The sequence below is a fragment of the Molossus molossus genome, unplaced genomic scaffold (genome assembly GCF_014108415.1).
Source record: "Molossus molossus isolate mMolMol1 unplaced genomic scaffold, mMolMol1.p scaffold_m16_p_23, whole genome shotgun sequence".
In the NCBI taxonomy this organism is placed as follows: Eukaryota; Metazoa; Chordata; class Mammalia; order Chiroptera; family Molossidae; genus Molossus; species Molossus molossus.
In genome coordinates, this window is record NW_023425359.1 from 6,540,952 (window position 1) to 6,564,041 (window position 23,090).

At 41.5% G+C, this 23,090-nt stretch overlaps 1 protein-coding gene across 1 annotated transcript in view; it reads right to left on the reverse strand.

Annotated features, from left to right (window-relative positions):
* TSNAX (translin associated factor X) overlaps positions 1-13,489 on the reverse strand; it is a 31,752-nt gene extending 18,263 nt beyond the window's left edge. The window contains exons 1-4 of the mRNA XM_036277623.1: positions 13,366-13,489; positions 12,838-12,942; positions 8,854-8,968; positions 7,606-7,736 (exon numbers count right to left, since the gene is read on the reverse strand). Coding sequence (XP_036133516.1) covers positions 7,606-7,736; positions 8,854-8,968; positions 12,838-12,942; positions 13,366-13,381 — 367 coding nt within the window. The 5' untranslated portion in view covers positions 13,382-13,489. The remainder of the gene's footprint in view (positions 1-7,605; positions 7,737-8,853; positions 8,969-12,837; positions 12,943-13,365) is intronic.
* Between the last annotated feature and the right edge of the window lie 9,601 nt (positions 13,490-23,090).

The following is a 23,090-nucleotide window of genomic DNA, read 5'->3' on the forward strand; positions in this document are numbered from 1 at the left end:
CCTCAAGATCCATGAAAAATTAAAATTCTGCTGTTCAAGCACCAGTCTGGTATTTTATTATGGCAGTGCTAGCAAACTAATACAGTATCTTGGAATCACAGTACCTGTTTGGCTTCTGAGATAAGCCAGATATGCTGAAATTTGTATTATTAACTTTACTACTCATCACGGCTAATAATATACTACTTACCAACAGACACAGAAGTATCTTTTTATTTTAACCACAACAACAGCGCACTAAGCTGAATGCTGCCCTGCTTCTCCCATTGCCATCCGGGAGCAACTAAATAGCAAAATACTAACCATGAATTAACCTACCTTCCTACCACTATACATTCCTACTTCTATACAGAAAAGATCACATTGACTGATCAGGCTAGTTATTAATGATAACTAACTAAACATCCCTGGTTAAATTCCCACCCTCCTTACCCTGGGAATCATTCTTCTATCTCCAGTGTCCCACCAATTCCAAACCACTGCCACCTCCTTCCCTCACCAGCATGTGGAAAAGAGAGTTACTGCGCAAGAATTTCCTCAGCTGCCTGCCTCTGTTCCACCCTTACCGGCCCATCTCAGGAGAGGTGGCTTTCCTCTCACACAAGGCTTCTGATCTGCCTAAGCTCTGGACTCCATCCTCTGTGCTGCAGGGCACCTCTTCCATCAAATACTCTATTCCGCTTCCTTTAGTTCAGGTCCACAGGACCCAGTCCTGGACTTTTCTCTCTCTCTACAGCCTCCTTGGACAATCTTATCCAAGGTTATAAATCCAACTACAGCTTTTAAGTTCTCTTCCTATTTTCTCCCCTTAAGAAGTAATATCCCTATTTCTACCAGTGGACTGAACCAAAACCCAAAAGACTTTCCTAGACTATTCCCCTTTCCCCTGCATTAAACCAACAAAACCCCCATATCCTAACAGCACGCCCTTTCCTCTCCACCCCACCGCTAACACCGAACTGGAGCCCCTGTTCATTTCACACCCAGAATGACCGCCTCGGCCGTCTTACTCAGCCCCCTGCCTCTAGGCTTTCTCCAAATATGATGGCAGAGCAGGAAGCACAGACTTAAAACCAGGATGTCCTAGGTTCAGAAGCTGATTCAGTCTCTTACTTAGCTCTATGAACTAAGGCCAGTTGGTCAACTTCACTGCACTTCGATGTTCTCATTTGTCAAGTACAAGCACCAATCTACTCTGTAGTATTTACACAGAATAATCTATCAGGGTACAAGGGCCCTCCTCTAACAGTTGAATGACACTGAGATGAGAATTAAAATAAGAATGACAAGTATGCCCTGGCTGGTTTGGCTCAGCGGTTAGAGCGTTGGCCTGCGGTCCAGAGACACCAGAGTTCGGTTCCTCCTAAGGGCATGTACCGCAGTTGCAGTTTGTCCCTGGCCCTGGTTGGGTTGTGCAGGTGGCAGCCACTCGATGTGTTCCTTTCATGTCGATGTTTCTCTCTCTCTCTTCCACTCTATCTGAACCAAAAAAAAAGAAGAAAAAATAAATAAATAAAAGAAGCCTTTACTGCCCAGATGGTGCTGCTCAGTCGACTGAGCATCGTACCATGGACTGAGAGGTCCCGGTTCGATTTCGGTCAAGGGCAGGTACCTGGGTTGCAGGTTTAATCCCTGGCCCCTGTTGGGGTCATTCAGGAGGCAACCAATTAATGTGTCTCTCTCACATCGATATTTCTCTCTGTTTCTTTACCTCCCTTCCTCCCTCCCTTTCACTCTATCTAAAAATCACTGGGAAAAGATATCCTCCCCCAGCCAGTGTGGCTCAGTGGTTGAGTGTCGACCCATGCACCAAGAGGTCACCGTTCGATTCCTGGTCAGGGCCCGATCCCCAGTGGGGGGCGTGCAGGAGGCAGCCAATCAATGTTCTCTCTCATCAATGCTTCTCTCTCTCTCTCCCTCTCCTTTCCTCTCTCTATAAAAAAAATCAATAAAGAAAAAAAAACCTTTAATAAATAAAATCAATATTAAGAAAAATATTTTGAAAAAAATATGTCCCCAGATGAGGATTAAAAAACAAATTCACACCAGCAAATCATCAGATAAAAGATCTGCTTGAACAAAAAAAGAAAAGCTTTTTATAATAGTTCATCTTCATTCTGTCAACATTTATAAAATACCTACTAAATGTCTGGGATATATCAGTGAGAGAGAGACTTATAAAAGATCACCAAGTATGTCAAAAGTTGTTAAGTGCTATGGAAAAAAAAGAGCAACATAAGAGCTATAATGTGGGTGGGTTTATAAGGAAAACCTTAACATTTGGGGGAGGAGAGTTTAAACAAGATAAAGCCTTTACGAGGGGTTAGGTTCTGAAGTAAATAGGTAAATCAAATCCATATGGTAAGAAATCAATGGTACCACTTACTAGCTCATAACCTTTGGCAAGTTGTTTAACTCCTGTAAGCTTCAGTTTCCCCACTTATGAAGTGGTAAAAATTATACCTTCATCTTATGGATATTACAAAAGTCATGAATGTAAAGAATGATGGTTTTAAAAATATTTCTCACTTAATCCATCATTTGCATGCTTGGGTAAGAGAATTAAAAATCAGAGTCTGAAATTAGTTTTGTACACCAAAATGTGTGAAAAGTAAATGACAATTTTTAACATTCTCACAGTGATAAAAACTAAAATACACACACACGTGTGTGTGTGTGTGTATAATTCTTTTTTTCACACAGAGAACATTTTCCTCCAACTGTTAATTTTTCAACAAGAGACAAAAACAAAACAAAAACATGACAGGGCACAAAAAAATTTTAAGTGACTTATTTCAAGCAACTAATGATTCGTTCATTTGTTTAGCCATCCCTCGGGACAATCTGTAATCTACTCTGATAAGAAATGTGTAGAAAACAGACCTAACTTTTTGTTGTTGTTCAATTATTAGGAGGATACTCAATGTTTGAGCTCACACAAGTATCCCTTAGGGAAATGCTCTGCGTGCCATTAGCACTATTCTTAATGAGGAAAAGCACAGACTCCTTTAGTTCAGTGCCAGAATTGTTTTATCTTCAAGTCAAAAGAACAACTATTTGGAGTAACACCAAAACAAGCACTTAACAATTACAAGCAGCAAGCTATTCATAAGCATCATATTGTTAATACTACTCTAATTATAAAAAACCATTTTTTTATCATATGAAATATCTGTCAGCAAATTTTTAAGTCCCAGATACTTCTTCATTTAACTGATTTATTCCTTAACTTTAAGAAAAAAATCCTTATTGCTTCAATTAAAAGAAACGTATTTTATTTTAAAGACTTGTTATGAAAGCCCAGCCAGAGTAGCTTAGTAGGTTGAGCATTGTCCTGTACGCCAAAAAGTTGCCGGTTCGATTCCTGGTCAGGGCATATACCTGGGTTGTGGGTTTGATCCCTGGTCAGGACACAAGGCAGACAAAAGGCAGCTGATTGATGTTTCTCTCTAGCATCAATGTTCCTCTCTCTAAGCATGTCCTTGGGTGAGGACTAAAAAAAAAAATGTAAAAAAAAGAAAACAAGACTTGTTATGAGATATAGGGAATCTTCAAATTTTTAACCCATGAGTAGGTAATCTTCAAAGAAAACTTACAAATAATAAACAAAGGCCTGAAACAGAGTACGGGGCTTATAAAACTCCTCAATGATACAGTGGAAGTGGGAAAATCTGAAGACTGCTCCCATTCTATGAATGCCCCACATCAACTCTTCCCAAGAGTGCAGCACTTCCTTCCTGATGTAAGACTACCATCAAGAGAATTATTATTGATGTAATCTCCCAATACAAAGAACTGCATCCAGCTACTGTGGCTCAGTGGTTGAATGTTGACCCATGCACCAAGAGGTCAGCAGTTCAATTCCTGGTCAGGGCACATGCCCAGGTTGTGGGCTGAATCCTCAGTGGGGGCATGCAGGAGGTGGCCAATTGATATTCTCTCTCATCAATGTTTCTGTCTCTCTACCTCTCCCTTTTTCTCTCTAAATTCGATAAAGAAGGAAAAAAAAACAAAAAAACTGCTCTGTAAAAGGAGTGAAGAACTCATTAGTCAATAGTGACTTTTCTTCGTTTAAAAAAATGAGTTATAACCCAGCTGGTGTGGCTCAGTGGATTGAGCATCATCCCATGGACTGAGAGGTCCCAGTTTGATTCCCAGTTAGGGCACATGCCCAGGTTGCAGGCTCAATCCCCAGTAGGGGGTGCGCAAGAGGCAGCTGACTAATGTCTCTTTCACATCCATGTTTCTCTCTCTAAAAAAAAAAAAATCATATTCTAAGAGTTATAAATTACAAACAGTAAAGTGTATCATCTTAAATGTCTAATTCAACTTCTTTTTACTTATGTGTAAACCTAAGTACCTCCACCTAGATAAATATATAAACTATTTCTAACACACCAGAAAGTTCCCTCATGCCTCTAGTCAGTACCTCCTGCCCCAACCTCCCCCACAAGGATACCGCAATCCTGCCTTTTATCTCCCTAGATTAACTTTGCCTCTTTGTGAACTTCACATAAATGGAATTATCTGCAGATACCCTTTTGTCTGTTAATTTTGCCCCACAGAATGTATGTGAGATTCATATTTGCTGCTGTTGCATATGTTTATCATTTTTTATTGCTATGTAGTATTACCTTGTACAACTATACCAAAATTTATCCAATCTCCTTTTGATAGGCATCTGGGTCACTTTTCAGTTTTAGGATATTATGACTATAGCTGTTATGAGCTTTCTCACACATCTTTTGGTAACATAAGCCACACGTCCCTTGGGTACATACCCAGAAGTGATCATAAAGTAGGCACATACTTTTAGCTAGACACTGTTGGTTTTTGGTTTTTTTTATCCTCATCTGAGGACATTTTTCCATTTATCTTCAGACAGAGTGGGAGGGAGAGAGGGAGGAAGAGAGAGAAACATCGATGTGAGAGAGACACATCGACTGGCTGCTACCCACACGACCCTAACCAGGGCCGGGGACAAACTGCAACTGAGGTACATGCCCTTAGCGGGAACCGAACCTGGGCCTCTCTGGTCCATCGGCCAACGCTCTAACTGGCCAAGGTGACACTGTTGGTTTTTTAAAGTGGTATTTATAATTTACTCATGCTGGTGAATGAACAGTATTTCACTGTGAATTATTCTAGTGATTAATGATATACTGACCACCTTTTCATGTGCTTATTAGCCATCTGAATATTTTACTTTTTTAAAGCCTCTGTTCAAGTTTTTGTCCATTTTTAAGTTGCCTTCTTTTTGATTTGTAGGAATTCTTCATATATTCTGCACGAGTGCTTTATCCAACATATGTATTTAATGTCTTCTTTCAGACTTCAGCTTGCCTTTTTACTTAATGATCTCTTTTGATAAACAGTATTTCTTCATTTTAATGAAACTCAATTGATCGTATTTCTTTTAGCAGTTAATGCGTATTTGTGTCAGTTAAAAAAATCTTTCCTAGCACAAGTTCATGAAGGTATTTTCATGTTTTCTTCTAGAAGCTTATTTGAGCTTTCATTTTACCCATCTTCCCACCAATGCCTTTGACCCTCTCTCCTAACCCTGCCAGACTCTCCTACTCAAGGTTGTGCCACTTGACAACACAAACTGAATCCACTGAATCTTTTTTAATGTGCGCTATAATTTAAAAAAACTAAATAAATCCCTGTTAAAAATTATAAATTGTGGCCCTGGCCGGTTTGGCTCAGCGGTTAGAGCGTCCGCCTGCGGTCTGGAGAGACCCGGGTTCGGTTCCCGCTAAGGGCATGTACCTCGGTTGCAGTTTGTCCCCGGCCCTGGTTGGTCGTGCGGGTGGCAGCCACTCGATGTGTCCCTTTCACATCGATGTTTCCCTCTCTCTCTCCCTCCCACTCTATCTGTACAAAAAATGGAAAAATGTCCTCGGGTGAGGATAAAAAAAAAAAAAATTATAAATTGTGAAAATGGGAACGTATCTCCTTTGGGAATATACCATAATGACTCCTCATAGAACTGTTTCAGTTATGACTTCAGGTTCTAGTAACACCCCCAGCTTTAGTTAATGTAGACAGGTATTCTCTTACTGGTATTGAAAGACATTTCAAGTGGTTGCCAGAGGCAGGGGGTGGGAAGTGGTCAAAATGGGTGAAGAGATTCAAAAGGTATAAAACTTCCAGCGATAAATAAATCACAGGGATCTAATGTATAGTATGGTGACTACAGTTAATAATACTATATTGCATATTTGAAAGTTGCTAAGAGAGTAGATCTTAAAAGTTCTTCACAAGAAAAAAATTCTGTAACTATTCATGGTGATGGATGCTAACTAGATTTATTGTGGGGATTGTTTCACAATATATACGAAAATCAAATCATTATATTATGCACTTGAAACTAATATAATGTTGTATGTCCATATACCTCAATTAAATATAATTACTGAACAACAAAAAAAGACATTTCAACACACAAGTCGTATTTCTGAAAAGCAAGTGCTGAAATTATACATGTTTAAACTAAAATTGGACACGTATTGAACAAATACAAAATGAAGTTGTTTCCCACTGACCTCACTTCATTGAAACTGACCCGAGCTCAGTGGAATTGGCATTTGATAGAAAGAAACAGAACTTTCATATACTTCTGTAAATATCAACCTACCTTTGACTTTGTCTCTACACATTTTGAGGTAGGTCTGAATTATACAGTATCTCTCCTGTCAGTGAACTCACATTAAAACAGCAATAAAGAAGAAAGAATCAAGCACTTTAAACATTTATGCAACTACAGTGGACCCTTGAACAGCACAGGTTTAAACTGTGCAGGTCCACTTATAGGTGGGATTTTTTTAAAAATAAATATGTGCAGTACTATAAATGTATTTTCTCTTCCTTATGATTTTCTTAATATATTCTTTTCTCTAGCACACTTTATTGTAAGCATAAAGCATATAATACATATAACACATAAAATATGTGTTAATCAACTGTTTATGCTGCCGGTAAGTCTTCCAGTGGACAGGAGATAATCAGTAGTTAAGTTCTAGCAAAGTTATGTGTGGATTTTTTGCTGCTAGGGATGCAGGTGTTGGTTGGCACCTCTAACCTCTGTGCTGTTCAAGGATCAACTATAATTTGCAAATGGTGACAATCGCCAAGATCCAGTAATCCCTAGAACTCTTAAAATGAATATAAACTCAGTGCTGTCCTAAAATTCCCACTATGAAGCCACACTATGAGATGTTTGGGTCCACCCAGCCAGGTGATGTATTTTCCTTTATGAACCTACTAAAGCAGAAACCTAGAGCCAGCAGTGAGATATATCCATGTTGGGAAGTCAGATGTACTTCGTCTGAACTTACCCTACACACTCAAGAATAAAGTAATTGAGAAAACAGTTACTAGCAAACAGACTTCATTAAAATCTATCAATGACTGTAACTGCATGATTAGAAAAATAAAGCCAATTATATGTTTTTGGATTCTCTTTATGTTATTGTTCAGCAGTTCGATTTTGTAAAGCCAATAATATTTCACCTAGTATCAATTAAAATTCACGCAACTCACACATAAATCATGTCACACACTTTAAAAGTAATGTTAGCACTGAAGACAAGCTAGACCTACCTGTCGTAATGGCTCTGTGGAACTGATGCATGTCTTCTCCTGAGAGCTCCTGGGCCACCTGCAGTATCTTTTGTCTGACACCATCCAATTTAATTTCTGATTCAGTCAATATTTCTTCCATATCAGGAGCACTACAGTCAAGATATTAGGAATCTTTAAAATATCACTCAGATGCTTTATAGTGAAAAACTGAAATAATCTAATTGTTAATTAACAGAGGCCTAAATAAACATTGTACATATTTGGATATTAACTCAAAACTACAACTGATTTTATTAAAACTGTGAAAACACATGGAAATGCTATAACATACTTTTAAGTGAAAAAAAGTATACAAAGTTGTATGTTATAATCCTAACTATAAAAATTATGTTCATAAAAATATGACATCTAGATATGTCTGCTTCCAGTCAGGATGGAGTAACATGGGCAGAAACTGTCCTTCCACCAAAAACAACTAAAAAGAAAAAAAATACATACAAAACTATGGTTTTCAGACATTGGACAACAGGCAGCGTGGGACAGTGATCCCTGAGAGAGGTGAAAAAAAGGACATGCGCTCTATGGATTGTCCTATCTTACTGTCTGGAAACTTTCCAAGTGACAGTATAGGAGTGAGAAACCTACACGGAGCCTAGTAGTCTCCCTGAGAAAGTATTTTGAACTGAACAAAAATGAAAAAAACATCAAAATTCATGGAATGCAGCTAAAGGGTACTTAGAGACTTAAAAGGGAAATTTATAGCACTAAATGTCTATATTAGAAAAGAGGTTTCTCCTTTGATCTCACCTTCCACCTTAAGAAACTAGAAAAGAGGAACAAATGAATTCAAAGCAAACATACAAAGGGAAAAAAACAACAGTGTAACTAAGTAGGAAAATACATTGGCCCTTTAAGAGCAATAAAATTGAGCCAGAGAGATTAGGAAAAAGAAACACAAATTACCAACACCAGGAATGAGAGGAGATGTCACTCCAGATCCTACAGAAATAAAAGATGTAAAAATTCCTCGAAAGACACAAGCTACCAAAGCTCACTCACTCTCTCTAAAATCAATTAAAAACATACTAAAAAAGAAAGCAAATGTTTATTCTTAAAATCCGCCTGCTGCTAACTTCCTCTGATCCCAATGTTGACAAAATAAGCCACAGAATATTCTAGTTACTGTCCAGTGAAGTATAAAGTATTACAATATATATAATACAGATGAAATTATATCCAACTGTAATAATATTTAAAGACACTTACCTTGTAATCCTATGGAGCAGAAAAATTGTCCTTTTACTTTCTACAGTTATATCCCGACTAAGTTTTACAAGTCTCTCATACTTGTCATGTCTTGCATCAAGTTCCTGCTGAAATGCTAAAATACATTATTATGACCATAAGCATGTATATTCTATAATTAAAGCCTATCAAACAGTATTGTTACTATTCATGATAAAGCAACTACTATTTACTCTATAAAAAGGACAAAAATCGCCCTGGCTGGTTTTGCTCAGTGGTTAGAGCATTGGCCCACAGACCAATGAGTCTCAGGTTCAAGTCCAGTCAAGGGCATGTGCCTGGGTTGTGGGATTTGTCCCCAGCCCTGGATGGGTCGTGGCAGAGACAACCAGTCAATGTGGCTCTATCACATTGATGTTTCTCTCTCTCTGTCTCTCTCTCTCCCTCCCTCCCACTCTGATAATAAGTAGAAAAATATCCTCGGGTAGGAAATTAAAATTTCCTAAAAAGAGGACAAAAATCATCTTATTTATTTTTAAAGTACTTGGAAATCAAAGACTCTGCTAGTAACCAAAATATTCTTTCTTTAAACAGAGGTATGCCTTAACTGGGTTTTACCACTCAGTCTTATAATGAGATGTATATTATTGTAAAAATGATGTGGTCTAGAATGGAAAAAAAAGCTGTGGTACATATACACAATGGAGAACTATGCAGTTGTAAGAAAGAAAGATCTCTTATCCTTTGAGACGACATGGAGGGACCTGGAAAGTATTATCCTAAGCGAAACAAGCCAAACAGAGAAAGACAAGTATCATATGATCTCACTTATCTGTGGAATATAATGAACATAACAGTGTGAGGAATGGGGTAGTCCCAGAGAAGTGGAAGTGGGGTACAGAATGACAATCCCCAGAAGAGGGGGTGAAGGGGGAGAGATAAACTACAGAACTTATATGCATGTGTGCATGAACAATGGACATGGACAACAAAGCTGGGGACAGGGCAGGGAGGGAGGGGGAGGAGGGAATCAGTGGGGGGGAAGGAGAAACATCTATAACAAAAATAAATAAATTTAAAAAATTATGTGGTCTAGTAAATATAAAATTATCACATACAATTTCTTTTAAAAATTACTTCCAACTACCTCCCTAAGTTACGCGAAGTTTTTTTGTTTTTGTTTTTTTGTTAATCCTCACCTGAGAATATTTTTCACATTGATTTTGAGAGCAAGGGGGAAAGGGGAAAGGGAGATATATCAATTTGTTGTTTCATTTATTTATGCATTCATTGGTTGATTCCTGTATGTGCCCCAACCAGGGATCAAACCCACAAACTTGGCTCCAACCAACTGAGCAACCTGGCCAGGGCAAAACTGGGATTTCTTTAAATTAAAAGTTTATAGCCCTGGCCGGTTTGGCTCAGCGGTTAGAGTGTTGGCCCGTGGAACAGAAAGTCCAGGGTTTGATTCCCACTAGGGGCACGTACCTCGGTTGGGGTTTGATCCCTGCCCCAGTTGGGGTCATGTGGTGGCAACCACTCAATGTCTCTCTCTCACATCGATATTTCTCTCTCTTTCTTCCTCTCTCCCTCCTACTCTATCTGAAGATAAATGCAAAAATGTCCTCGGGTGAGGATAAAAAAATATATATATGTATATTTTTTTAAAGTTTATAGCTTTGAATAATATCAACTTTCTGAATTTTCAAGCCCTAGTCATTGAAATATCTGTAAACCACTGAAGTCTTCATAACCATTTTATTTCAGATACACTGTCACTCCAAGGACCTAGCAGAATGTCTGTCCTATAAGGAGTACCCAGTACGTACATTATGCATGAATAAAAAAAAAAAAACCAGTCCAGTAGGTATGGCTCAGTGGTTGAACGTCGACCCATGCACCAAGAGGTTGCCAGTTTAATTCCTGGCCAGGACACATGCCCAGGTTGTGGGCCTGATCCCCAGTGGGGGGCATGCAGGAGGCAGCCAATCGATGTTCTCTCTCATCGATGTTTCTATCTCTCTCCCCCTCTTCCTTCCTTCCTCTCTCTCTCTCTCTCTCTCTCTCTCTCTCATCAATAAAGGAAAAAAAAAAAATCCAGAACTTGAATAAACTACTAACAAAATTCATAGATGACAAGGACCTAAATACATCTGTTTTTTTATTATTGAGATAATAATAAGGCTAGGTTTTTGCCTACTATTTCAAGACAATCAAACATATTTATTTATTACGAATACATTAATGACCACTGTGAACTAGACAATATAAATACAAAGTTAAAAAAGACAATTCCTATCCTCAAGGAGCTTAGTCAGTATAAGACACAGAAACAATCAAATACAATGTGACCATCCTATAACATATGTAAAGGTTCAGTAAAGCAGGAACCACATTTTTCTTGTTCACTACTAAACATGCTAGAACATAATAGATGCTCAATAAATATTTCATGACTGAATGGATGAATAATGGAATGAATGAATGCAATGTTTGTAACCAACTTTGCTGGAGATTAATCAGAAAAGTTTCAAAGGGAAGAAGCTAATTGAGCTAGGTCTTGAACAAAACCATAGTTCACCAGCTGAACAGTGAGTGAACCACATTAGAAGCAATTCCAAGCTTTAAAAAACTATGTGCAAAAGGATGGCAGAACCAAAACAGCAAAATATGCTTGTACACAAGCAGCCCCGTATAGGGTGTGTCAGAGTATCAGCATAGGAATACTTGGCTCATTGCAGTTTTTCCAGAGTAAGTAGCTATGATTAATATGCCCTCTACTCAATTACAACTAGTCTTACATCTCAAGATGTCTGAAAGTGCGGTAGTCATTTTAAAATACAGCCATGAATTATGTGACTCCTCCCTTCAAAAAGTGGAACCTAGCCTGGCTGGTGTTGCTCAGTGAACTGAGCATCATCCCATGGACTGAGAGGTCCTGGTTCGATTCCTGGTCGAGGCACATGCCAACTGCAGGCTCAATCCCCAGTAGGGGGCATGCAAAAGGCAGCCGATCAATGTCTCCCTCTTATATCTATGCTTCTCTCTCTCCGCTTCCTCTCTAAAAAATCAAAAACATATTAAAAAAAAAAAGCGGAACCTGACCCGTGTGGCTTAGTGGTTAAACATCGACCCATGCACCAAGAGGTCACCAGTTCAATTCCAAGTCAGGGCACATGCCCAGGTTGTGGGCTCAATCCCCAGTAGGGAGCATGCAGGAGGCAGCCAATTGATGTTCTCTCTCATCAATGTTTCTATCTCTCTCTCCCTTTCCCTTCCTCTTTAGCTAAAATCGATAAAGAAGAAAAAATTAAGTTTAAAAAAATTAAATAGATGTATATATACACCTAATATTTGTATATATATGTGCATGTGTATGTATACATACACACACACACACACCCCCCTGATACATCCAGTTACGTGCCACATAATGACATTCTGGTCAACAATGGACCTCACATACATGGGTGGTCCCACAAGATTATAATGAAGATTATAATGAAGATGAAAAATTCCTATTGCCTAGTGATGTCATGACCATCGTACCTTTGTAACACAACACATTACTGTTTACAGTGTTGGTGTAAACAAACCTACTGCACTGCAAACAGTACAGGAGTACAGCTCATACGTTTACAGTATTGGCCGTACCACCTGGGTGTTAAGTGATCGCACAGCCACGAAATCACCTAGTGATGTATTTCTCCAAGTCATTGAGCAGTACAAGCGAGTGTTTTTCTGGTTATATGGCAACATCTCATGTCAATTAACCAATGTTTACCTGTGGAACAGTAATGGGGGAAAAAAAAAACCCAAGACTTTGGTAATCTTGACCTTCATCGCAGACCTAGCACCATCCCAAACTAGAAAAAGTAAAATATTCACATATGCACATCTGAATTTCTTAGAGGCTGTTATTTTGTGCACAACAATGGCTCAACATTGCTTGTTACAACCTCTTTAGTTCTCTTCTTTCGCCAACTTACATTACAGAGAACTTACATTTGAAGGCCAACATCACAGGTGAAGAGGAATTAACATCCTTCCCTTCTCTTCTCTGGTTATGTGGGAAATTGTCATGCTTCCTTTTCCTGAACCCTCCTGATCCTTACGTAGAGAAGGAGAAAAAAGTTGGATAGGTTCTCCCGTCACCAAGAGGTGGCAAAACATAACGTAGGCAGGCAAACCCCTTCCTTCCTGTAAAGCTAGATGCCCAAGGGCCCTCGCCCTAGAGGCTTCCCTGGCTCCTTCCCCAAACCTTTAGCTCGCTCAGCCGGGCCGCCACCAGTGGGTTCCTTGATCTGGCACAAGGTGGAGTAATTACCCAAATAAGGTTTTTTAAAAAACAGCTCGTGCATTTAAGAAAATGAGAGGTGTTCAACAGGGTGTGTGTGGCCGGGGAAGCCACCAGGGCCGCCGCCCCCAGCCTGTGCGGGGCGAAGGCATCCCTCGGGGAGAAAGGAAAATCCGACAGGACGGGAGATCCTCCCCCTTTGAATAAATAACGCCCAGCGCTGCGGAGGACGCCACCTTCTTTGTTGCTCATGTCGTCACGGCCTACGGTAAGGCGAGCGGAGACGGGGTCTTCGAGCTGGCGGGGTACGCGAGGCCGCGGCGGGAGGGCCTGCCGAGGAGCCCTTTGCAGCCGGCCGTCGTCGACGCGCGAGTCGGAAGCGCGCGGCGGCAGCCACTCCAGCCTCCGCCTTCGCCTTCGCTCTCGCACACTTCCGGCCTGCGCAGCAGCCTCGCCGCCACTGGCTCCGCCCCGCGCGTGGCCCGGTGGGGGGTGTCCTCGAGTCCGCGTGCGGTCCTCGTGCCTGCCCTCAGCCGTGCCTGACGTCAGAAGCGACTCTACCCGCTTCACTGCGTGTGCTGCTAATAAATGAGACGATCTGTCCTCCTGGAGGTGAGATCCGTGGGAAGGTGAAACAGCGGCGGAAAACGTGCGTGTGTTTTACTTAAGGCGCCTTTAGAACACCCTCGCATTCCCTCAACGAGGACCCAGCCTCCCGCGCGGTGCATGGTGGGGTTTGTAGTTCGTCAGCGGAGCCGGTCCTGGTGGGCTCGAGCCAGGCTGGGAAAAAGGAATGACACCCACCCCTCCACCCTCCCACCCCTACCCCCGAGCGCCTGTGCGGAGGTCTTCCTAGGATTGAAGTCAAACATTATCGAGTTAGTTTTCAAACTTTCCATTCCTGGCGGTGACTCCAGGATCTAAAGTGATGGAAATATGCAAATCAGTGAGTGGATGGCGTAACTAGCATTTTCTGAGAAGGTAAAAGCCGCCCTTCTGTTCCCCTCTCCCTGGGCCCTCTTCCCGTTCCTCCACTCCACCCCACCTCCCTAAAAAAAATAAAAAGAGAGAGAGAGACGTTAGTAGTAATAACAGGTGTGCAGTAAACTGAGCTTTTTCTTATGGGCAGGTACTGCCGTGTCTTATCAAACTTATTAGACTCGTGCCCACCTCACCCCAATACTGTCTTAGCACAGTGCCCTTGTAAGCCTTCATAAGTTGAATGACATTCCCGTAACCACATACACAGACACTCTTTGATTAGAGATGACTAGACCATGGGGGGTGGAGGTGGGAGGGACCACTCTGATATAAGCATAATCATTTTAATGTGACTCTCTAGTTCCAAGGAAGCCAGTAGGTTATGAACATTTTTAGTCAATATTTATTTTACCATAGTCTGGGGAAAGGGCATTTTTCTTAACTCTACTGGAATAGCTGTTCCCAAGACCTCAACTTTCCAAATCCTGGATCAGCCATATTTCTTTTCTTTCTCCTGCCACCACTCCGATTCAGTTGTTCTACAGCTGTGTTACTTGCACTGCTTTTCACTGCTCCCTTAAATGTAATAATTAGAATACCAAGTTTTGTAACTCATAATGACTTCTCAGAGTACTTAATGGAGGTGAATCCCAGGAACACTTTCCCAGCACTTATTTGCATATGCATTTACCCCAGATGTCCCAACTGTAGCTGCTCTGTTGTCAGGAAACACCTTTCAACCTTTGTGAAAACCTGCAAACGGTAATTCCACCTTGACTGTCTCCTTGTTTTCTTGTTTCAGATGCATACACAGTTTTGGTATTTGGCAAAACATGTTTTTGGTTATTTTTAAAGGAAAACTATCATTCCAAGCCAGGGAGAGGAAAGTAAAGATTTTCAGTAAGACTTTACTCCTGGAATGGTGTTCTTCCCCCCTGCTGTTGTTACATTCCAGTTGCCCACATTTGACTCTGACTAAATCTCTAAGCTTTTGAGACGCACCTGATTTTTTGTTAGTTCGGGGGGTTGGTTGGTTGGGGTTTTTTGTTTGTTTGTTTGTTTGGTGAGAAGGAAAATGGTTTATTCAATGCTGACAACTTGAGAAGATGGAGGACTTATGTCCTCAAAAACCCATCTTAACATCTCAGTGAAGGCAGAGGTTTTTATAAGGAGAGAGGGGGAAAGCAGAACAAAGAGATCAAAGGAAGAGCTGTGGACATGCAGGTGGTGTCCTTCCTGGTCCTGATATGGATTTTCATGGTCAGTGTCCTTGAGTTGGCCATTTGGATTCCTGTATCTGGGCAGTCAGCATTAGGTAGGGCCTTGAAGGACAGGCAGCTCCTTAGGTTCATACAGGAACTGAAACTGCTGATTGTAGTAAAGTACACTGATGTCACTGGAACCTTGATGCTTTCCAAGGCACGGACTCCTCACCCATTCCAGGGCTCCCTGACCTTTTCCCTGTGGCTCCTTCCAGCTTCTCTGGACCAGCTGTGCTGCTGCACTGGATACCTCCTGGCACCCATTTCTGCTGCTCCAGATTCAGGTTTCTGAACAACTGTCATCACCCCATTGGCTGTGCAGGTTGGGGAAGTGTCCTTTCTCTTTCGGAGCTAAAGAGAGCTCAGTCTCTCATTTAACCAGGAAAGATTTTGTTCATACTCTCAGCAAGCAATCTAGTTAAAAAGCCAAAATTTAAAGCAGCAACCCCTTTTTTTTCCTTTTCCCTGGATTATCTCAACCCTTATCTATCTCAAGGATTTTTAAGAACAGCTCAAGTTAAGTCCCAGTTACACCTTTTTTATTCCATTTATAAATATGTTTACAGGGAAACAAAAATCACATATCAAAATTGGTTTGTGGGCCCTGGCTACTGTGGCTCAGATAGTTGGGCATTGTTTCATGCACCTAAAGGTTGCTGGTTCAGTTCCCAGTCAGGGCACATGTCCAGGTTGCAGGCTCAATCCCCAGTAGGGGGCATGCAGGAGGCAGCTGATTGATGTTTCATTCTCACATCTATGTTTCTCCCTCTCTCTCTCTAAAAATAAAAAATATTTTTAAAATTTTGATTTGGGGTATTGAAAAATATATAACAAAATTAGAGAAGAAATATAGGCCCTCAAGAGATTGTTTTAATATTTACCTTATTATGTACTTATTACATAAACTCTGGAGGGGGTGGGGCAGTGTTGTCACGGGATAGTATAATATTTAAAAGATACCTATAGGGCCCTGGTCAGTTTGGCTCAGCAGTTAGAGCATTGGCCCGTGGACCAGAGAGATCCAGGTTCTGTTCCCACTAAGGGCATGTACCTCAGTTGCAGTTTGTCCCGGCCCTGGTTGGGGTTGTGTGGGTGGCAGCCAGTCAATGTGTCTCTCTCACATCGATGTTTCTCTCTCTCTCTTCTTCCCTCTCTCCCTCCCACTCTATCTGAAGATAATGCAAAAATGTCCTCAGGTGAGGATAAAAAAATAAAAGATACCTATAGGGCCCTGACTGGTGTAGATCAGTTGGTTGAGCATCGTCCCATGCACCAAAAGGTTGCCAGTTCGATTCCTGGTTAGGCACATGCCCAGGTTGTGGGCTCGATCCCCAGTTGGAGTGCAGGCAAGAGGCAACTGATTGATGTTTCACTCTCATGTTGATGTTTCTCCCTCTCCCTTCTGCTCTAAAAATCAATAAAAACATCTTTTTAAAAATAAAAATATATTTAAATAAATAAAATAAAAGATACCTGTAGGTTCCGAAGTGGTATTGTGAAGTGTACATACTCCAGTTCACAGCTCTATTTTTCAAGCAATGCCAGGACACCGTAGGAGAAAATGATGTTCGATTCTTTACTGGAGAGGAAAGATGGCAAAACCACAATGAGATAGCACTGCTCGTCCACTAGGGTGGCAGTAATAAAAACAATAATAGTGTTAGTGGGGATATGGAGAAATTGGAACTCTCATGCATTGCTGGTACTAATGTAAAATCTTGCAGCCACTGTTAGAGGACAGTTTGGCCATCTCAAAGGTTTAAATCTAGAATTACCATATGACCAGTGATCCCACTCGTAGGTCTATACCTTGTACACAAATGTTCATAGCAGCACTATTCACAATAATCAAAAAAGATAGAAACCACCCAAATGTCTATCTATCAATGGATGAATGGTTAAAATATGGTATGTTCAGCTCAGCTGGTGTGGCTCAATGGAATGAGTGTCATCCTATATAGACTGAGAGGTCCCCGTTTGATTCCCATTCTGGGCACATGCCCAGGTTGCGGGCTCAATCCCCAGTAGGGGGCATACAGGAGGCAGCCGATCCATGTTTCTCACATCAATGTTTCTATCTCTCCCTTCCTCTCTAAAAAAAAAGTCAAAAAATAAAATAAAATATGGTGTGTTCATATAGTGGAATATTATGCAGCAATAAAAAGGAATGAAACACTATGTGTGCTACAATATGGGTCAACCTTGGAAACATACTAAGTTAAAGAAGCCATTCACAAAATAACACATTTTATATAATTCTGTTTGTTTGAAATGTTTAGAACTGGCAAATGTATCGAAACAGAAAGATTCATAGTTGCTTAGGGTTGAGGAGCATGGGAGAGGGGACAGAAGGGTGATAGCTAAAGGACCCAGGGTTTCTTTTTGAGGTGATAAAGATGTTCTAAAATTGTGATGATAGTTGCTGTATCTGAGTATATTAATAACTATTGGATTCAGAGTCCAGAGTGCTAACCATTACACAATGGAACCCTTAAAATCTATTTGATTGGTTACTTTAAATGGATGAATTGTAAATAAGTGAATTATATTTCAATAAACCTGTTAAAAAATTTTTTATATTTTTACTGATTCTTAGAGAGAGAAGAAGGGAGAAAGAGAGAGAAACATCAGCATGAGAGTGGAACATCAATTGGCTGCCTCCTGCACGCCCCCCACCTCATTCAGCAACTGTTGATGGGGCACCTGCCATGTACAGGTACTGCTCCAAGGAGGAGGAGGATGCCTGTTCACGTGAAGTTTATTTTCTAGTGAGAGGAGGCTCAAAGGACAAAATAAATAAGCATGTAGCATTAGAAAGTGATCATTGCTAGAGAGAAAAATGAAGGAAAGAAAAAGAGATGAAGAACAGGGTTTCCTAGGGTAGAGGATGGTCAGAAAAGACCTCACTGGAAAGGGGACATGTGGACATGGATCTGAAGGAGGTGAACAAGTGAGCAGTGCAAATATCTGGGGTATTTTCCCTTCTCTGTGTGCCAGCAATGCTTTCCTTTCCTACACTTTTTTTTTTCTTTTGCTCTCTTCTGCATCATTCCCATCACCATACAAAAATGCTGTCATATCGTCCATCTGAAAATACATCTGACTCCAGTTCTGTCTCCAGCTTACACAGTTTCTCTGCTCCTCTTTGCAGTAAACCCCTACACTAGCTCCCATCCTTCCTTGGTCCATCTCAGATCAGACTATCGCTCCTCAGGTAGCGCTCTTGTCGAGACCACTTATGACTATGACTTCCACATTGTTTGTTGTTTGTTTGTTTTCTTGTTAATCCTCACCGAGGATATTTTTCCGTTGGTTTTAGATACAGTGGAAGGCAGGGAGAGAGAGAAACATCAATATGAGAGAAAGACACATGGATTGATTGCCTCACACACAGCCCTGACCAGGGCCAGGGATTGAACCTGCCACACAGGTATGTGCCCTTGACTGGGAATCGAACCCGTGATCCTTTAGTCCATGGGCCAACGCTCTAACTGCTGAACCAAACCAGCCAGAGTGACTTCCACATTGTTAAGTCTGGTGATCAGTACTCCTCATCTCGCCCAACTGGTGTGGCTCCGTGGTTGAGCTTCGACCCACGCACCAAGAGGTCATCCCTTCAATTCCCAGTCAGGACACATGCCCAGGTTCTTGGCCACATCACCAGTGGGGGGCATGCAGGAGGCAGCCCATCGATGTTCTCTCTCATTGATGTTTCTATCTATCTCCCTCTCCCTTCCTCTCTTTCTCTAAAATCAATAAAGAAAAACATTTTTAAGAAAAAATTACTCCTCATTTCACTTGCCCTATCAGCAACATTTAGCACAGTTGTCATTTTCTTCTTTTTTTGTCGATCATCAACTGACTATATTGACAAGATACTGGGTTACATGTTGAAGAAAATATACAATACAAAATACAGAAAAAGTTGGGTCCATTCCCTCCCTCTCCCTCCATTAGCCACCCACCCCCAGATAGCACAGTTGTCATTTTCTTTTTTGTTTGTTTTGTTTTTATCCTCACCCGAGGACATTTTTCCATTGTTTTGTTCAGATAGAGTGGGGAGTGAGAGAGAGAAACATCAGTGTGAAAGGGACCCATCGAGTGGTTGCCACCCGCACGACCCAACCAGGGCCGGGGACAAACTGCAACCAAGGTACATGCCCTTAGCGGGAACCGATCCCGGGTCTCTCTGGACCGCAGGCCGATGCTCTACTGCTGAGCCAAACCGGCCAGGGCACAGTTGTCATTTTCTATGCCACTTTCAGTCACCAAATTCTCCTGGCTTTCCTTGTGCCTCACTAACCCATTCTCAGTCCTTCGTGGTTCCTCTTCATCTCCTCAATCTCTTCAACATTGATTTGCTCCAGAAGACCTCCTGTACTATTACACTTACTCTCTGATTGATCCCATTCTCATGGTTTTAAATGCTATCTATAAGCTAATAACCACTCCCCCGACTTTATATCTCCAGTCCTGAAAACTCACATCCAGTCCAAACTCATATCACATTACCCATTCACAATCTCCTCTTAAGTGTCTAATATGTATCTCAAATTAACATGTCCAAAATTAAACATAATCTCCCAAAACCCATCTTTCAGCATTGTTCCCTATTTCAGTTAATGTAAATCTCTTTTTCCAATTGATCAGACTAAAACAACTAGTCATTCTTGACCCCTCTTTCTTTCACATTCCATAATCTATTTGCTGTGGACTGAGTTGTATCCCCCAAAATTCATATATTGAAGCCCTAACCCTCCATTTGACTGCATTTGAAGACAGGGCTTTTAACAGGTAAGTAAAGTTAGTAATGTCATAAAGATGGGGCCATAATCCAGTGGGACTAATGTCCTCGTAAGAAGAGGATGAGAGCAATCTCTGACTCCAAGGACACACATCAGCAAAGGCCATGCAAGGACATAGCAAGCAGGTGACCCCCTGCAAGCCAAGAAGAAAGGTCTCACCAAAACCTGACATACTAGCACCCTGCTCTTGAACTTCCATTCTCCAGACTGAGAAAGTAAATTTTTTGTTGAAGCCACCCAGTCTATGGTATTTTGTCATGGCACCCCCACGCTGACTAAAACACTATTTATTACCAAATCCTATTGGCTCTACCTTCAACATATATTCAGAATACAACCAGTCTCCCCAAAATTTACTATTACCCTCTTAGCCCAAACTACTATCATCTCTCACCTGAAACACTGCAGTACCCTTCGAATTGAATACAGTTGTCAATCTTCATTAAGAGGTGGAGTCAATTTCCCCTCCCCTCAAAACTGAGTTGGCCTTTGACTTGCTTTGACTAATTGAGTGTGGGAGAAGTGGTACTGGGCCAGTTCCAGACCTAGCCCTTAAGAGCTTCCCCTTTAGCTCCTTTAGAACCTGGAGCCCCCATGTAAGAAGTCTGACCAGTCTTCATTCCTCACAACCAACCCAGCTGAGGCACCAGACACATGAGTGAAGCTATCTTGAATATTGCAGGCCCAGTAAACTATAGCCTCAATGTAACAGCATGGTGACCCAGCAGTCACCACCCTAAGAATGTTACTATTGTTAGCTGGTTATCCTAAGGAAGAGAGCAAGGGAAGTCAGAAATTGTTGGACATGGTCTACTGGGAAGAAGAGGCCTGTTTGCTTCACCAGGAAGCTACAGCTTCACACTCCCTCCAGGATCCACCAGTCCATTCCCTGCAGATCACTGGGGGAAGGGACAGAACAAAGGGGCAGGTAAACACATGCACATCAAAGTCAAAATGGTGCAGGGGGTGGTACTTGACCATAGAGGACTGTCAGTCTAACCTGGGAAAAAGATCACTGGCTGGGATGAACCCAAAACAAACCCACAAAATCTTAGGAAGCTCACTGATTATTTTGAAAAAGCTCCTGGTTAAAACCCCAGAAGTACACAGCTCTTACTCACTGCTTGGCGACCGCACTAGCCCCATGTGCCCATTCTCTGTCCATGGCCCTGTGGCCTTAGCAGCTGCGTAGCTTACAACCACACAGACTCAGAACACAGACTACAGGCGGGAGCATGGATGCAACACAGCAAGAAGCCCCTAGAGGCTGGAAAATGTAAGGAAACAGATTCTCCTCTAGCGCGTCAGGAAGGAATACAACCCTGCTGGCACTTGGTTTTAACCCAGTAAGACCCACTTCAGACTTCTGACCTCAGAACTGTAAGATAATAAATTTGTGTTAATTTAATAGCACCAATAGAAAACATACATCTTTCTAGCAATCCTATCTAAAATGGCCATTCAGCCCTGGCTGGTTTGGCTCAGCGGTTGGAGCGTTGGCCTGCGGACCAGAGAGTCCAGGGTTTGGTTCCCGCTAGGGGCATGTACCAAAAAAAAAAATTTAAATGGCCATTCAGCCCAGCCGGTGTGGCTCAGTGGTTGAGCATCCATCCATGCACCAGGAGGTCGCCAGTTCAATTCCCGGTCAGGACACATGCCCAGGTTGTGGGCCTGATCCCTGGTGGGGGGCCTGCAGGAGGCAGCCAATTGAGGTTTCTTTCTCATTAATGTTTCTATCTCTCTCCCTCTCCCTTCCTTTCTCTCTAAAAAAAAAAAAAAAAAAAAAATCAATAAAAACATTTAAAATGGTAATTCATGTCCTTCCTGTCTGCCTTCCATGTTTATAACATACATGTTTTACCATTTATTTTCTTTATGGTCTTGTTCCTTCCACTGCAATGTAAGCTCCACGTGGGCAGGGGTTTGTATTTGTTTTGTCCTCTGTGAATCCCCATGGCCTAGTATAGCATAGGATCTGGCACGTAATGTACATTCCACACATAATTGTTGAATGAAAGAATGAACAGATGCTATGAAAAGATGTTATCCCTAGTCTTCCCATATGTTTTTATTGAACTATATTTGACATGTAACATTGTGTAAATTTAAGGTGTACATGTTAATTACATTGTAATGTGATTGCCATTTTAGTAGTAATATCCCAAGAAAAGGAGTTTTCTGAAATTCGCACAGGAGTATGAGATATAGTAGAAAGCTTTATTTCTATGGAATTATACCCCTGGGTTTCCAAAGTCCCGTTTCTTTTAGTCCAATCATAGAAGAAGTGTAGATGGGCTTTAATAGACCTAAAATCGGAGCCAGTGTCCAGAGTTTCCTTTTCATTTTGGAGCCAGGTCCAGTCCAACATCAGGCTAGTTTAATTTGTGTTTCCCCACTGAAGCCCACCAGTCCTTTGCAGGTGGGATCTGCAGGTCATGTGGCTATGGAGGAAACGCAAGTGAATGCAAGGACGCCAAGAGAGAGCCAAGAGCATAAGAGCGACAAGAGGGAGAATTTCTTTGTTTAAGGGATTATGTATTCCCAACTTTTTGTGGGCTTGCAGTGGCCTTGGCCATTCTGGCCAATAATCTTTGTTCCCAGATGTGATTGACGGGCAAGTACTCTGCCTATGTCACGGACTTTACTGGGCATGCATCTATCTTCCTTTTGTTTGCTTTTTAAATAGGTTTTTACTGATTTTTTTTTTTAAGAGCAAGAGGGGAAGCAAGAGAGAGAGAGAGAGAGAGAGAAACATCAATGGCAGAGAAACATTGATTGGCTGCCTCCTGCACATCCCCTAATGGGGATCAAGCCTGCACATGGGGCATGTGCCCTGTCCGGGGAATCGAACCTGCCACCTCTTGGTTCATGGGTCGATGCTCAGTCACTGGGCCACACCAGCTGGGCTCTATC